We start from the raw sequence: 17,348 nt of genomic DNA on the forward strand, positions 1-17,348 counted from the left end.
ATGACTCCATTGAAGTGTGCTCAGTGTGGTAAGGAAACAATTACAGATTTTTCTCATCAGCTTCTTAACTTTTCTGTTTTTTACTGGAAAATATTTATCATTTATTCTATTTGAATAGGCTGTGGGGTTGATTTAGCTGGTTTAAAATGTGATGCTTTGCCTTTTTAATTAATTCCCAAAACCCAGAGAACAATGTAAATTCCCGATTGTATCATATATTTATGGAATTATGAATGAATTATACTTTTCTTTTACAGGTGTATCATGACAGTCCTGTCTGTCAACATCATGTTACTGGTTGTCCTCTTCTTTTCAAGTGAGCCGTCTCATTTAAACACTTTACAGTCTGATAGACCAGGGCAGATAGCGACACCCTACAATGTGAATTATTTTATACTGAACATTTTATACTTTTGCTTCATGAACTTTCTCTTCATGCAGGTTATTTTTCACGTTATTCTGTATCTGGTTTTTTTTTCAGGCCCTTTGTCTGCTTGTCCGAAGGACTCTGGTCTGTTCATTACTTCACCAGCAGAGTTGGAAGCTCTGAGTGGATCTTGTTTACTGATCCCGTGTAACTTTAGTGTCAATGAACTGATGAACACCACAGGTGTATTTGGAGTGTGGATTAAAAGAGACATAAGCTTTCACACATATCCAGACAATGTTATTTTCAACAGTAGTCATTCAGTTCAAATCTATGCAATGAAACTGACAGGAAACCTGACACAGAAGAGCTGCACCACTCGGTTTTCTGATTTAAACACAAATCATTCAGAAATATACTTCTTCAGAATTGAAAACGGGCCATTCAGAGCAACAGCTGTCTGTAATCCTCTTCAAATAACAATAAAGGGTAAGAGATTTTCTTTTCATCGGTTTATGATATTACTGTTAAGAATGAAAAGTGACCGCCGGTTTTGCTTAACAAACAAACCCTCAACCTCAATAATGTTACTGTTAAAGGATTATCAACAGCTGAAGTCAAGTGTTAAAAAAATAAGCCTGTTTGAAGTATTTTACTTTCATATTTCATAATATGTAATATGTACAGTAATTCAGATAACAGTTTGAAAAATACTGTGACTTTGCTTTGATCAGCTGAAAAAGGGAAGTGCCTGTTATCATTATTGCTCTATAGATCAGAGAACTTTAAATGCTGACACTATCTTATCTGCAAGAGCTGCTGCAACATGGATGAAACAATGAAGGAAAGTTACAAATTTGTTGCGGTTTGTACTTATTTGTCTAGTGTCTAGTAAATGTGTTTTATATTACTGTGTAAAATCTGTTTTATCTGAAACCACAGATTCTCCTTGGAAACCCAGAATTGAAATCTCAGGTGATCTGAAGGAGAAGAAGTCTGTCACTATCACCTGCTCAGCTTTCACTCCCTGTCCACACTCCCCTCCTCAACTCACCTGGACTCTCCAACAAGACTCTCACAACAACATGGAGGAAAACACAGCTGGAACCTTTACAACTAAAATCCAGGAGACCGTCACTCTGTCAGACTCACATGATGGAAACAACATCAGCTGCTCTGCCAGATATCCTGTGAATGAAGGAGATTTCAAGACAGCAGAGACAGAAGTGACTCTCAATGTTTCATGTGAGACGACCAGAGTTTGTTACTGGATCCTGTCAGCACGTCATGATTCATGTCAGCTGTTTCTAATGAATAAAATCTGTCACTTTCTCCTCAGATGCTCCTAAAGACACCTCAGCATCCATCAGTCCATCAGGTTTGGTGTCAGCAGGCAGCTCGGTGAATCTCACCTGCTCCAGCAGAGCCAAGCCTCCCGTCAGCAGCTTCACCTGGTTCAAGAGCAGCACAGATGGACCCATGAAAGTAGCTGAAGGAGAGATTTACAGCTTCAATGCAACAGATGAAGGATATTATTACTGTGTGGCCACAAATGATCTTGGTGAACAGACATCATCAATAATTAATCTTAACATCAGAGGTAAATACTGAGCTGACTAAGTTTACGCGTTCTGATCTGTGAAAAGTGCAGCTTCAGCAATGTGTCTGTCAGTTTTCTAATCACCATTTACATGTTTGTGTAAGTTCTGCCTGTTGGATTTCTACATGAGGCACCAGTTTATGGAGGAATTATTGCGTCCATTTTGGTCATCTGCCTGGTTGTCTGTGTTTGGTGAGTATCACAAATTAAAGCTGCTAATTTGCATCAGTTTGTAGAACAGAGAGAAACATTGACATTTATTTACCGAATAAGCTGCTTGACTCTAAAACTCAGGAAACATCTGAGGTGTGATAAACCTGCTCTGGGACATATTTTCTGTCCTCCTGTAGTTACACCACCCAACGGACCGTAATCCTGATGTTTCACTGATTATTTATCTTGCAGCATTCTCATTTATTGGAAGCGGAAAACAGAGAGAAATTCAACTGTACCACAGAGTCAGGTGGGAAAACACTCTACTTTACTGTATTTCTACTTAAACAGATGCAACTCACTTAGATTACAGATCTGAGCAGTGCTAAGAGTTACTTTGTGAGCACAAATATGAAGTTACACGACAAATGTGACAAAACATCCTCTTAGAAATCCACTGTGGCAAACTGTGACACTCAAGACAATTTATTTCTGAGCTCTCGTGGATCGCTATAAAATATTTTGTTACAATTTCTCATAAAAGTTGGACTAAGACTCACGTCCAACTACTCACAACAGTTCATCTCCTTTCAGAGTCAAACAGGTGCAGAGCTGACGGTGAGAAAAACAGAGGAAGACGAAGAAGCCATCCATTATGGAGAGATCGACTTCTCCAAGCTGAGACCTGAAAAGTCCTCTGAGTCTGTGCAGGACAGCGGACAGCAGCAAGATTTGGTGTACGCACAGGTCAGAGTGTCCGAGCCAGCAGACAGCTCAATGCAGACCGCTGAAGGGCCGGAGGAGCTCTACGCTCAAGTTAAGTAAAAATGAGAATTGTAGTAAAAGTGTAGGATTCAAAGTAAATATGCCTTTTTTTTTTTAAGCTATAATGAAGGCTCAAACTGCCCAAATCCATCTCATCCTGCAGCTTTTTGATGTCAGCTATTAACGTGCTCCGATGTGTGAGATGACCTCTCACAGCTGTCGTCATGCATATTTAGCGATCTATTTTTCCACAACATAAACAGACTAGTTTTTTGTTTTTAACATAACTCTTTCCAGAGGTAAAATTCCTCTTTAACTTTAGAAATAAATGGTAGAAATACAAATTCTGTAGTTCTTCAACACATCTGTTAAACACGTGTTTTATGACAAATGTCTTAAATGCCTTAGAAACAATCCTGTGTGCGTTTCATCTACCTCAAGTGTAATATTGTGCAAACCTTGCGCCATCCACTTGTCTTGTTCCTGATTTGTCAGACATGATGTTGTTTTGATGCTGAAGATGTTGCTCTGAATATGAATCAGACACAATGAGGTTTGTCTTCGTGTGGCTGATGAACCTGAGTGGTCGGTTGTTTCCAGCTCACTCCTCTTCCTCGGGCAGTTTAAAGAACGTATTCCCACATCAGCCTTTTCTAAGCACCTTTTGCAACATTGTAAACGTGATAAATTCACTTCCCTCCTTTTCTAATTTGTATTATCACAGATCATTTTGTAAGCTTTTCCCCACACTGTCCTCTGGATCTTTGTCGTAAAAACTTAAACTACTTGCTTCTTCCTGCCTGAAATGCAAATTTTTAAATTAGAATAACATGAAAACAGCTGCATCTTAAATAATGATCTGAGACTGGACTGATTTCTTTTAGTTTCCTTTCATCTCCTGGTGTTTCTTTGTATATAAAATTGTAGTTTTCAAGAGAAAAAAATTGTCTTTAAGGCAATGAAGCATTTATAGTACTTATTTGTGTGAGTATATGTTCAGCATGAGTACATCCAGCACACTGCTGGTTCTGTAAAATCCATTTTGGAGCAAAACATCATGCCATTTATTTAATGGTGAATGTTTAATAAGACAAATAAAATAATTTCCATTTAAAAAAAGCATTGTTATCACATCAGTGCAGAGCAGCGGTGATAAAGTTGTGATTCACAAGTCTGCAAAAGCCACATGACATTAATGTTTTAATTTGTTAAAATATCATTATGAATAATTCCTGTTGTTGTGATTTATGTATCTAATACTGCAAATATTAAAGAGCGTTTAGGCTTATAGTGAGTCGTGAAATATCTACAGGAAATGAGCAGTTAACGTGTGAAGTTATGTGAAGTATGTTGCTCTAATATAAAAACACTGTCTGTCACGGTGTTTCAAAACAGGGAAGTTGATTTTACAATCCAACTGAGAAGCAGAAGTATTTTCACCACCAGGTCTTAGATGGATAACCTACAGCTGAGAGGTGTTTGAAAGTGGTTCCTCAAGTCGTGTTATCACTTATTCATATGCGGATCATATTCACAATCATTTTGCTGATGTAGACACTCATTTTAGTCGCTGCATGCTTGTGTATTTTGGGTTCAAGTCCATTTCACAAAAAACAACAAAAGAAAGGTGTTTTTGTTCTGTACATTGAGACATGGAAGGAATGTTTGCTGACCGTCTCCATATTGTACAATATATCTGAGCAACAACCTGAGGTTTAAGAGTTATAGGCAGGTTTCTGTGACCCGGTACTGTAAATTTTGATATATCTTATTTGTTGTATTTGATCCAGCCCTGTCGAAAAATCTGGTGACGTCTATAAGTTACTGACCGTCTTCTGTCTTTCAGGTGAGCTTCCTGTTCGGTCTGATTATCTCAGGGACATTGACATCGTATTGTGTTGGATCGCTATGCTGTTCTTTTCTCTGGCCACCAACCTCTGAGCCTGGTTCTGTTGGAGGTTTCTTCCTGTTAAAAGAGAGTTTTTCCCCGTCCCCCATCAGCAGCTTCACCTGGTTTACAGATGGACCCGTGAAAGTAGTTGAAGGAGACATTTACAGCTTAAGTGCAACAGGTGGATGAGTTTGATTCCTCTGAATATTAAAAGTAAATATTGAATTTGAATCAATAAAACTTGGGACTTATGAATGTGTCTATGCCTTCATGTTCCATGAACACGTGTATGTAGTGACATTTGATGTATGAGTTTTTGTACATTTGTAACACCCACTCATTTATACATTCCTCCTGTACTGCGCATGTCACGGTGCTGTGCATCGTTGGCGCGCAGCAGGAGCAGTCTCCGGACTTCCTGATCCACCCTCGTAGTTTGGGAAGAACATAAGTAGAACTTAAGGTGAATTCCAAATTAATTTGAATGCTCCGTAACAGCTGGATGTGTAAATGGTGAACTGTTGTCAGACAAGTTTTCCATGTCAGCCTTTTCACCGTGACATGCCGGAAGTGTATTCAAAATGTGTCGGTAAATGATTGTATTTGGATCGTTTGCTCATCGCCTCAGCGTATCAGACGTTGCTGCCCGCTCTTTCAGCAATAGCCAGTTTCTCTGTGACATTTCTACATCACCCTGACGTCAGTCAGACCTCTCGCAGATGTCAGTAGATCGTGTCAACATTGCTTTCGTGTTGCATCGGCCACCCTCCAAAGGAAATTCTTTCTTTTCATTTGGATGGACGTTGAGCTCGGGTTCATTTTGAATTAATCATCTTAGATTCTTTATCTGCTAACACATGCTAACACAGGAACTTAGATGCTAAATATGGCAAATATAATACGTGCTGACCGTCAGCATGGTAGCATGGTCATTATGGACATGTTAGCACGTAATTTACTTAGTTACATGAAAGGTTTTTTATACAAAAGTCCTATTTTTTAAAATCAACTTAAAGCCATAATGTGATACAATTATATTGTTAATAAAGATGTAGACACAAGCAGAAATCTGATTCATTTTTTAATTTGATTTTAATTAAAGAGTTCCCAGTTAGCATAAGGTTTGTGTTTTGGGCTTGTGGGAGGAAACCGGAGCATCCTGGAGAAAACCCAGGCAATTTGCCATTTCCATTTTTCCCCAGTAAACTATGATTATTACTGTATATTAGGCTTTAACTTTGAGATTTTACAACATTATAACATTATTTCATTCACTTAATTTCATATATTTGTCAGGGACAAATAAACAGCATGATCAACAGAAAATAACCCTTTATATTTTCATCTGTTGAAAGGCATGTAAAATAAGAATAAAATGGCAGGTGGGATACACTCTACTGTACATTTCATGTTGGAGGTGTTTTACATCAGTTTAGGGTGAATGCACGCAGAGATCTGAAAGACATTAAGCTCAATGTAAAGAAAAAGATGTGGGAAAAACAGCTGGTAGCAAATTACAGTGGATGAAGATTGTGAAACTTTCCACTCGCTCAAAAGACACTCCATGTTTTTAACTTTGTTTACAACCAGATGATCTGTCGTTGTATGAACTTAATCTGAAGTTTAAGTTGACTATAAATCAGAAGAGCATTCACCTTCAGTTGCTCAAAACACCTCTCGTTTGGTTGTGTTTTCACAGAGTAAAACAGGTGAGAGCAGGTCAAAGGTTATATTTGAATATAAATGATATTAAACTTTGTTTTAATACAAATGATGATTGTATGTGAATTGAAAGGAACTGGAGCCTGGACATGAAAATTAAGTTGTCACAGCCAACAGTTCAAAGAAGAGAAACCCCAAACCTCCACGTCCTGCAGCTTTTGTTTTGTTTTTTTGTTTTTTTTTATAAATATCTGTTATTTCCTTCTTGATAATGCTAACCTCACACAGTGCTGTTGTGCGATTTGTAATTTGCATGTCAGTCCCAAACCTCTGAATGGAGAAGTAGTCAGAGACACAACACACGTTTGTTCACATGATTTAGAGTTTTAAAATGATATTTCAATTTTAAATGTTTGGTGTTTTTATTATATTTTGTGATATTTTAACAAGGAAATATTTAAAGTAATCCTATTTGCTAATGTTAATCAGATATCCTCATATACCTTTGTCTGTCATATTTTACTCAACACGATTTCAGCAGTTTGAAAAACAGCTGCGAAGCTGAAGCAGGTCACAGTAATAACTTCTTCTTTTTTAAACTGTTGCCCAGTTTGAAAACTTGTGTATTTGCGGAGTCATTGATAGCACTATGTTTAGTTATATGATCTCACAGGGGTTACTTACTTGTATGCACCTAATGAAACAGAGGCCATAATGGTGTGAATTAATGGTGCATTGAAGAGACTCTTGTTAAAACTGAGGGGACCAGAAGTAAAAACTCTTCACAAAACATCTCATGTTTTATTTCTCTCCTCGGTTGTAACGCAAACTTAATACCTTTATATGTATTATTAAAGTGTTACAATTGTGTAATATGTAAAGAGGAGAAATCATATTGAACAGAAAGAGTGTGTTAAAAACTAAACCACTACGTTATTTGCACCCTGAGGAAATTAAAATGACTTCAGGAAGGGTGACAACTCTATTTTTACAGTCGTGAGAAAGCAGCTCTGTTTGCTTCAACGTTACAACATCTGAACAGGAAAGTGTTTCACGGTCTGTTGATATTCTGCGGAAATTCACAGATCGCATGACTCCATTGAAGTGTGCTCAGTGTGGTAAGGAAACAATTACAGATTTTTCTCATCAGCTTCTTAACTTTTCTGTTTTTTACTGGAAAATATTTATCATTTATTCTATTTGAATAGGCTGTGGGGTTGATTTAGCTGGTTTAAAATGTGATGCTTTGCCTTTTTAATTAATTCCCAAAACCCAGAGAACAATGTAAATTCCCGATTGTATCATATATTTATGGAATTATGAATGAATTATACTTTTCTTTTACAGGTTTATCATGACAGTCCTGTCTGTCAACATCATGTTACTGGTTGTCCTCTTCTTTTCAAGTGAGCCGTCTCATTTAAACACTTTACAGTCTGATAGACCAGGGCAGATAGCGACACCCTACAATGTGAATTATTTTATACTGAACATTTTATACTTTTGCTTCATGAACTTTCTCTTCATGCAGGTTATTTTTCATGTTATTCTGTATCTGGTTTTTTTTTCAGGCCCTTTGTCTGCTTGTCCGAAGGACTCTGGTCTGTTCATTACTTCACCAGCAGAGTTGGAAGCTCTGAGTGGATCTTGTTTACTGATCCCGTGTAACTTTAGTGTCAATGAACTGATGAACACCACAGGTGTATTTGGAGTGTGGATTAAAAGAGACATAAGCTTTCACACATATCCAGACAATGTTATTTTCAACAGTAGTCATTCAGTTCAAATCTATGCAATGAAACTGACAGGAAACCTGACACAGAAGAGCTGCACCACTCGGTTTTCTGATTTAAACACAAATCATTCAGAAATATACTTCTTCAGAATTGAAAACGGGCCATTCAGAGCAACAGCTGTCTGTAATCCTCTTCAAATAACAATAAAGGGTAAGAGATTTTCTTTTCATCGGTTTATGATATTACTGTTAAGAATGAAAAGTGACCGCCGGTTTTGCTTAACAAACAAACCCTCAACCTCAATAATGTTACTGTTAAAGGATTATCAACAGCTGAAGTCAAGTGTTAAAAAAATAAGCCTGTTTGAAGTATTTTACTTTCATATTTCATAATATGTAATATGTACAGTAATTCAGATAACAGTTTGAAAAATACTGTGACTTTGCTTTGATCAGCTGAAAAAGGGAAGTGCCTGTTATCATTATTGCTCTATAGATCAGAGAACTTTAAATGCTGACACTATCTTATCTGCAAGAGCTGCTGCAACATGGATGAAACAATGAAGGAAAGTTACAAATTTGTTGCGGTTTGTACTTATTTGTCTAGTGTCTGGTGAATGTGTTTTATATTACTGTGTAAAATCTGTTTTATCTGAAACCACAGATTCTCCTTGGAAACCCAGAATTGAAATCTCAGGTGATCTGAAGGAGAAGAAGTCTGTCACTATCACCTGCTCAGCTTTCACTCCCTGTCCACACTCCCCTCCTCAACTCACCTGGACTCTCCAACAAGACTCTCACAACAACATGGAGGAAAACACAGATGGAACCTTTACAACTAAAATCCAGGAGACCGTCACTCTGTCAGACTCACATGATGGAAACAACATCAGCTGCTCTGCCAGATATCCTGTGAATGAAGGAGATTTCAAGACAGCAGAGACAGAAGTGACTCTCAATGTTTCATGTGAGACGACCAGAGTTTGTTACTGGATCCTGTCAGCACGTCATGATTCATGTCAGCTGTTTCTAATGAATAAAATCTGTCACTTTCTCCTCAGATGCTCCTAAAGACACCTCAGCATCCATCAGTCCATCAGGTTTGGTGTCAGCAGGCAGCTCGGTGAATCTCACCTGCTCCAGCAGAGCCAAGCCTCCCGTCAGCAGCTTCACCTGGTTCAAGAGCAGCACAGATGGACCCATGAAAGTAGCTGAAGGAGAGATTTACAGCTTCAATGCAACAGATGAAGGAGTTTATTACTGTGTGGCCACAAATGATCTTGGTGAGCAGACATCATCTGTGATCCATCTAACTTTTACAGGTAAACTCAACAGGAAAGAAGTTACTGTTGATTAATTTACACATTTATGTCTTTATATTGTGTGCATAGTTTTAAATAATGTTTTTATCTTTCATTCAGAAACATTAATGGGAAGGCTTTCCGTCTTCATAAGATTAATACCCAAACAGTATGAGAAAGTAAAATCAAAGACTCAGAACGCGTATGAATTAAAACCAATGGAAAAATGACACAGGATTTTCACTCAATGGTTTTGTTTCTGTAGGAGCGAAGCAACCTTCATCATGGGGGGGCACTATAGGAGGAATCATCACACTCATCATACTCATCTGTGGTCTTTTCATACTTTGGTAAGCATCACAGATCAATGTTGTGTTCAGACTTATTACATCAAAAGACAACATTTTCTTTCTTCACATATTTTCTCTGTTTATCATGTGATAACCTTCATCACTGCTAATTTGTTAGTTTAAGTTCTTTTTCAACTCAATTCTGCTTTTGATTCTATCAATTGTTCCAGTTTGACTGAATGTCTTCAATGTTGTCTGACTTCACACAATGCTGATAAAGCCTTTCACTACATGATAAATCTGTCTGTATTTCACAGTAGGATGAGTTTTTAAGTCTGGTGTCTGGTGAGACATTCCCACGCTGGCGGGATGAATGTATATTGAGCATGTCCTATGTTGGTTTGAAAATAAAATTTTATGGCTGCAAAAGTAGCGAAAGAGTATAGGCTGCAGCGGGTCCTGTGATGTATGTAAGTGCGTCAACATTGTTTTTGTAATTACTCTCACTGTCACCGGGGGGGAGACAAGAGTTCCGCACTGCAGGTGTAAGTTCATTGCTTTAATATAATAGTTTTAATGTTACTGCCAGTTCAAAATCAAAGATTGATCTGTGGAGTTCCTCAGGGTTGTGTACCCGGATCATTTCTGTTCTGTGTACATGCTGCCACAAGTTCACATTATACATAAACAAAACAAAGCCATTCATTTTCAGACAGTTGATACTTTTGTTTAATGATACGTTTTGCTTTTAAAACCCGAAAACGTATTACATTCTTATTATTCTTATTCTCATACCTTAAGCTAACAGTCCTGTTGTTTCTTCCAGGCGGATAAAGTCAACACATCCAACTTCACATCAGACACAGGTAGGTAAACTGAACTGTACTGAGCTAAATTTTGTGTTGTGAACATGATTTTTCTCACTGTGACTGCACTCATATGATGTAGACCTGATTCAGCAGATTCTTCAAAAGTTCAGAAAGAGGAAATGGGATGAAACCTCCTGTTAGAAAGCCACATGACCTTTGTTGGCACATCATCAAGGTTTCTTGTTGCTGTGTTCAGTAAATGCAGGTTATTCTTACCAGATCATTTTATTGGAAGCAAAAACAACATGATGTGAACTAAAGGGGGTGGATGACAGTTATCCTACAGCTTCTCATCATATGTCCCTTTTTCACAGAGTCTGGTTCTTCAGGAACTGGCCAGAACAGCAGAAAATGAAGACATCCATTATGGAGAAATTGACTTTTCCAAGCTGACACCTGAGCCCTCCTCAGACTCAAACTGCACACATCAGCAAGATGTGGTGTATTCACAGGTGAAAGTGTGCAAGACTGAAAACAGGGTAACACAGACTGTTGGTGGCCCAGAGAGCATCAATGCTCAAGTGAAGAAAAAATGAGCTATTTGAGCAATAGCAGCAAAAATAGTTAAATATATGCACTCATTTGGTATTTGAATCCTAAGTTTTCATGGCCTTCTTCTTTTTTAATTATTTAATAATTCCGTTTAACTACTGCAAACTGACTACCATGGTAGTTTGTCAATTTTTAAATGACATTTCAAAATTCATCCGTAAGTGTTGTCAACAAAGGAAACTGTGAATGTGAAGTAGGAAGTCGAGTTCCTAATAAAAACAAACGCTCCGTTAATAATATTGTTTTAAAAATTGTTTGCTCTCAACCTAGTTGAGACGTTTAAAATGTCTTTCCTGGCTTACTTTTTAAAATGTTTCTATTTATTCAAGTTTAATCAGAACTATATATGCCAATAGCAGGTGGGGATTTTTTTTTACTTGGGTGGGTCAACAGGCACAAAGGGTATCTGCTTACACACAAGTAGCATTTTTGTCAAGTTGTCCAATTAAACAGATGTTGAGGTTAATGTCATTTGTAGGCTATAACATTTTATTAACATCATGGTGCTTCAAAAATAACATTCAAGTCATTTCTTCATTTAAAATACACACAAATATCAAAAAGACAATTTCCTTGTGTGTTTGGATTTGATTTTGTACCTATTTCTCTGGATGTTTAAATGAAGGGCGATTACCAGTAAAAGCAGATGTAGCTACTGAACAATGATTTATTTATTATGACTGGAAACAGGAAGTTGCAACAATGAGAGATTGTGTGAATTAATTACTTCAGTTAAACTAATGTGGTTTTTTTGAAGCCAGAGAAAAATCTAAATTTGTTAACTGTTATGGAATAAAGGGATTTAATGTTTTTGTAGACGATTTCACTTTAGATTGCATCACTTGATGAGTTAATCTGACCACTGTTAATTCGATTTTCTCTCCTTCCTGTAATATCTGCTAACCAAAAAGGCTCTCCAGCATGGAGGAATTTCAGGTTACACACAAGTTAATACAAAGGTACAAACTCTATATTATGGTATATAATATATTACATAGCCTACTGTGTAATTTCTTGGCCGATCTTGTGAATATCAGATTATGATATCATAAGGTGTGGGCTGCTTTTAATATCTATGATCAGCTAATGACCAAGAATCCATTTATGTCCAAATCATAATTTACAATATTTACATCTTCCTTGCTTTTAATTATAGCCGAAAAACAGAAATTTTATTTCAAATGTTAAAATTTTTGATAAAAACCCTACGAGTCACCAGACACTAATTCAAGGTGTATCTGTATTCTATAGATTTAATTCAATAATTTTGATTTAAAAAATGTTTAATGCTAACCATTTCTAAATCATGTTGTTACTCGGCGTAACTCCACCGCTATGAGCCTTCTAGACAAAGCACACAAATCAAATTTGAATTTGAATTTAAGCAGCACTCAGGTTTCACACTCACGTCGAGACTACATAGCATCCTAACAGACAATGAACAAGAAGTCAACTAAATTAAGTGCACAAAACTTGGATTCCCCTGAAACAAAGTGATGCAAAAATGTATTAGAAAGATATCAGAATGACTGGGGCTGGTCAGTTTGAGTCTGGTGGGTTGGATAGTAATTTTATCATGGGACTAGGACTCCCTGCGCCTCGCATCTGAAGTAAAGAAAACTGTTTCAACACTGAGATCATTTCATCAGCCGCAGTGACGGAGCAGCAGTGACTGTACTCGATAAAAACACAGGAGGTTTCAACATGTGAGCAGCATCTTTTACTTTGTGAAAATATCTTTATCATTGTGATTTACAATGTGTAAAACCTCTACATTGTATTTAGTCTTGAATTCAGTCATGTGACTAAAATGATTCAAAGAATAGGACGAGTCATTTGTCATCTTTTTGCATTAATATAAAACCAACTGGACCTGTAAGGTAGTGTTGAATCATAGGAAGTCAACTTGGTTTGAAGGAACACCGGCTAAACAGGGAAGTCGGTTATTTGGTGTGTTGCACTTCACGTGAAATTTCTATCAGATCAATTGTCTGTTCACATCATAACACTGCTGCTGGTTCTTTGATGTGAGCTTGTTTGGTAAGACAAAATGTGTTTACTACTTTATGAACGGCACAAATAAATATGTATTATAATTGTTGAATGTGATTTGATTTGTTCAAAAACATGTTATCTTTAGTTCAATATCTGTGGTATCATTTTACATTTTCATAAAATGTCCCAGTGCATCTCTGCAGATGTTGTTGATAACATGCTGACAAGCAGCAGTAGATTAAAAGTGAAGTGGATGTGAAGTATAAGTTTAGTTTGTAAATGTAAATGATATGTAAAAGTTATATCTCTAAATAATCTGTTGTGTGTTTGTGAAAACAGGAAATTAGTTTGTTGGCAGTCCGGTCTGTGAACATGGTGACAGCCAACATGTTTCTGAGGGTCCTCTTCCTCTCAGGTGAGCTGTTTGTTCACTCACTTTTATTTCATTTAGAGTTTCAACTTAAAACATAATGTTTTCTGCCAAAACATTAGTGAATATTATGATCTATTTGTTGCCTGAGTTTTTGTGTCCATACCTGCTGAAGTATCTGGAGATGTTTTGGTGGGTGTAGGTTGGTCAGTACTGGGGTCGTGTTTGTGGGGGATTAATGAGAGGTTGTTATTGTTGCTCATTAAGAAATGAATGAGTGAAAACAAGATCATAATGAAACTCACTCTGCTTCTGAAGTACATCAGAGAGTTGTTTTCATCATTTTGAAATATTTTACAGGTGTTGTGGCTGCTTGTGACCCTCAGGCAGACCTCTTCATGACTGCACCAGAGGAGATGGAAGCACTGAGTGGATCCTGTTTACAAATCCCATGTAGCTTCAGTTTTTCACCAAGGAAAAACTTTAATAACACAAAAGAAACAACTGGACTGTGGTTGAAAAATTCTCACAGGGAGAATGTGGTTTTCAACAGTGGGCAGCCAGCTCACCTCTATCCAATGGAAATGATCGGAAACCTGAGAGAGAAAAACTGCACCACTCTGTTTTCTAATTTAAAAACAAGTTACACCCACAAATACTACTTCAGAGTTGAGAACAGTAACTCTGCGCGTGCAACAGCTGTTTGTGATCCTCTTCAAATTACAGTTAAAGGTGAGAAAACATTTCACAGTTCAAACTTTATGGTGGTCTCAACAGTAAACATGAACATTTTACTGTGAATTTAAAAATCTATTGGAGGATTATCAACACTATCAGTGGGATTGAAATGTCACAGATATCAGCCTGTGATCCGTGTGGTTATAATGTTTTTTCTTACTTTGTAGTAGTAATAGTTCCAATAGTTAGTAATATTTCAACAGTAATTTCTGAACTGGACACTGGTAACAGCATCGTTTGGTGGTTTGTGGGTCAGTCCATCTCCTCAGTCCAAACTAAAATATATCTGAAGTTTAGAGGGGAAATATCTCCAGTGGATCCGCTAACAACTCGTATACATAAACATGAAAGGGGCCCAAACTAAAACACTGTTCCTCCACTTTTCCTCCAGCACCACCGTGACAATGACATATTAAATGAGCAGGATTGCCATGAAATGAGGTTTACATATTCATATCCCCTACAGGACTATTTATATAGTATCGGTGATCTTTGGTGATTTTGCCAATACTTGGGTTTACAAACCAATGCTTACAAAACTGATGACCTTCCCTCCAGATCGTGTTTAGGCCTAATTTGCAATCTATTAGTCTACTGTTCTTCGTACTGTATTTTTCAGTGTAAACCTGTATTTGAAACCACAGATTCTCCTTGGAAACCCAGAATTGAAATCTCAGGTGATCTGAAGGAGAAGAAGTCTGTCACTATCACCTGCTCAGCTTTCACTCCCTGTCCACACTCCCCTCCTCAACTCACCTGGACTCTCCAACAAGACTCTCACAACAACATGGAGGAAAACACAGATGGAACCTTTACAACTAAAATCCAGGAGACCGTCACTCTGTCAGACTCACATGATGGAAACAACATCAGCTGCTCTGCCAGATATCCTGTGAATGAAGGAGATTTCAAGACAGCAGAGACAGAAGTGACTCTCAATGTTTCATGTGAGACGACCAGAGTTTGTTACTGGATCCTGTCAGCACGTCATGATTCATGTCAGCTGTTTCTAATGAATAAAATCTGTCACTTTCTCCTCAGATGCTCCTAAAGACACCTCAGCATCCATCAGTCCATCAGGTTTGGTGTCAGCAGGCAGCTCGGTGAATCTCACCTGCTCCAGCAGAGCCAAGCCTCCCGTCAGCAGCTTCACCTGGTTCAAGAGCAGCACAGATGGACCCATGAAAGTAGCTGAAGGAGAGATTTACAGCTTCAATGCAACAGATGAAGGAGTTTATTACTGTGTGGCCACAAATGATCTTGGTGAACAGACATCATCTGTGATGCATCTAACTTGTACAGGTAAACAGGTTTTGTTTTAATCCATTATAGAGCATTTTACTATATTAATATAAAATCAGTGAAAACCCAATTTATTTACATAAATCTATTAACTTTTCCAAGTATTTTGTCTGTATTCTTTTAGATAGTAGTCTCATTTTTCCAGGAACAGGGAGCTTTCCACTACGGCTTCTACTTATTGTGAAGAGTACTTTCATTACTCTCATCCCTCTGGTTGTCTGTATTTGGTAAGTATCATAAATTAAAGCATCTGAATGTTGAAGGTGTTTAAGGTGAGAGCATCATAAATAGGTGATATGGAAATTTGGTTCCTCACATTAAATTTGTTTACCATCAAACAAACATATCATGGAAGTTGTTTTTTGTAGGCGACTTGCTGTTTGATTTATAAACATCAGTCCTCCTTTAATTTCCCCCACAACCTCCACCAGTTGATTTCAATAAGATGTTTGTCACTGATGCACATTGAATAATGTATGTTTTATACCAGCCTTTACTCTCTCACTCTATATATAATTACTATGACAGCTCTCTCATGTTTTCCAGCTGGTTCAAGTCCAAATATTCAACTCGTCAACAGACTCAGGTGAGAAAATGCGAAACTTTTTGTTGTACAGTGCTGCACTGTTTTAATTGCACTCTACGAATGTAAATGACGTGAATAGTAAGCAGAACATTATTGAGGTTACTGAGCAGAGACATAGAAAATGTGACAAAACAGCCTGTTAGCAACACTGTGGTTGGAAACGTTGAGCAACAACCCATAAAAGACTGAACAAGCCAAACATCAGTCGACTGTTTCTGTCCGTTTCTGGATGCCATCAGGAAGCTGGTTTAAGAACAGTAGCAACTAGTCCTCATGCACATCAGACACATTTATTATTTTAGGCTTTTACATGATTTATAGTAGTCTGGATGAACCAACTGTGACTCACAGCTTCAGTTTTCTTCGTTGTTGTAACCGACTGGTAATTAGTGACCGAGCACCAATGGTGTGTGTGTGTGTGTGTGTGTGTGTGTGTGTGTGTGTGTGTGTGTGTGTGTGTGTGTGTGTGTTTTTGGGTGTGTGTGTGTGTGTGTGTGTGTGTGTGTGTGTGTGTGTGTGTGTGTGTGTGTGTGTGTGTGTGTGTGTGTGTTTGGTTTCAACAGGACACCAAAGAAGCAGACTCTGTCAACATGGTCGAGGTTCAGGCATCATGAAGCTACAAGAAGAGGAGGAAGATGTCGAGCTCTTCGTCAATGGACTGATTTATTATCTTTATCTCTTATTTCTGTCTGCACATGTTATTAATGATATTTTAGTGGATTGCAGCATCATCCAGGCCTGTACATATGACATAATACTGCTTTGTAGAAGGTGAACTAAAGAGGAACATTTTAAGATAAAATCTTTGTAATATAAAGTTCTTGTTTCTCTGTGGAGCTCAAACAAAGTTCATGTTTTCTTCCTTTTATGGAGCAAACTCAAAATTAAACAAAACTTCATCAATAATCTGTAAATTTGGCATGTTTTGTCTTCTATTCACTTTTCTTTCAATAAATTTAAGGTAAAAACAATTTCCTCACTTTGTGTTTATTTGTTTACAATAATTGACAACAGGACAGTTAAAAGTAGATATTGGTGATGAAGAGCATGAAGAAGAAGAAGAAGAGGAAGAGGAAGAAGAAGAAGAAGAAGAAGAAGAAGAAGAAGAAGTGTACATTTACTGACTGATCTGCTGACAGACATGAATCCTCGGTGCTCAGGTGTTCAGTGAG

The 17,348-nt window shown here is 37.5% G+C and overlaps 2 protein-coding genes across 2 annotated transcripts; both read left to right on the forward strand.

The window, feature by feature from the left end:
* On the forward strand, window positions 1-5,837 carry LOC138199408 (sialic acid-binding Ig-like lectin 12). The gene is made up of 8 exons (XM_069151467.1): window positions 1-28; window positions 258-316; window positions 482-856; window positions 1,310-1,612; window positions 1,707-1,967; window positions 2,072-2,159; window positions 2,373-2,430; window positions 2,715-5,837. Exons 2-8 carry the CDS (start codon window positions 265-267, stop codon window positions 2,943-2,945), a joined length of 1,368 nt encoding a protein of 455 aa, XP_069007568.1. The 5' UTR covers window positions 1-28; window positions 258-264; the 3' UTR covers window positions 2,946-5,837.
* A 1,948-nt stretch (window positions 5,838-7,785) lies between these two features.
* Window positions 7,786-17,147, forward strand: LOC138199409 (vascular cell adhesion protein 1-like). Its single transcript, XM_069151468.1, has 14 exons — window positions 7,786-7,844; window positions 8,010-8,384; window positions 8,838-9,140; window positions 9,235-9,495; window positions 9,740-9,824; window positions 10,591-10,630; window positions 10,948-11,085; window positions 13,520-13,595; window positions 13,911-14,282; window positions 14,933-15,235; window positions 15,330-15,590; window positions 15,715-15,817; window positions 16,137-16,176; window positions 16,740-17,147. Exons 1-14 carry the CDS (start codon window positions 7,793-7,795, stop codon window positions 16,788-16,790), a joined length of 2,460 nt encoding a protein of 819 aa, XP_069007569.1. The 5' UTR covers window positions 7,786-7,792; the 3' UTR covers window positions 16,791-17,147.
* Window positions 17,148-17,348: the final 201 nt, after the last annotated feature.

The sequence above is a fragment of the Embiotoca jacksoni genome, unplaced genomic scaffold, assembly GCF_022577435.1.
Source record: "Embiotoca jacksoni isolate LCO1_2020_lvr unplaced genomic scaffold, fEmbJac1.0.p SCAF_17, whole genome shotgun sequence".
Taxonomy (NCBI): Eukaryota; Metazoa; Chordata; class Actinopteri; family Embiotocidae; genus Embiotoca; species Embiotoca jacksoni.

What these genes read in the sequence shown, in the direction of transcription:
- LOC138199409 (XM_069151468.1), top strand. Translation starts at nt 7,793, where the DNA reads ATGACAGTCCTGTCTGTCAACATCATGTTACTGGTTGTCCTCTTCTTT. An exon ending in TGTGGTCTTTTCATACTTTG is followed by an intron (nt 9,825 to 10,590) that starts GTAAGCATCACA and finishes TGTTTCTTCCAG; the next exon opens with GCGGATAAAGTCAACACATC. An exon ending in GAGGGTCCTCTTCCTCTCAG is followed by an intron (nt 13,596 to 13,910) that starts GTGAGCTGTTTG and finishes AATATTTTACAG; the next exon opens with GTGTTGTGGCTGCTTGTGAC.
- LOC138199408 (XM_069151467.1), top strand. Translation starts at nt 265, where the DNA reads ATGACAGTCCTGTCTGTCAACATCATGTTACTGGTTGTCCTCTTCTTT. An exon ending in AGTGACTCTCAATGTTTCAT is followed by an intron (nt 1,613 to 1,706) that starts GTGAGACGACCA and finishes CTTTCTCCTCAG; the next exon opens with ATGCTCCTAAAGACACCTCA. An exon ending in CAACTGTACCACAGAGTCAG is followed by an intron (nt 2,431 to 2,714) that starts GTGGGAAAACAC and finishes ATCTCCTTTCAG; the next exon opens with AGTCAAACAGGTGCAGAGCT.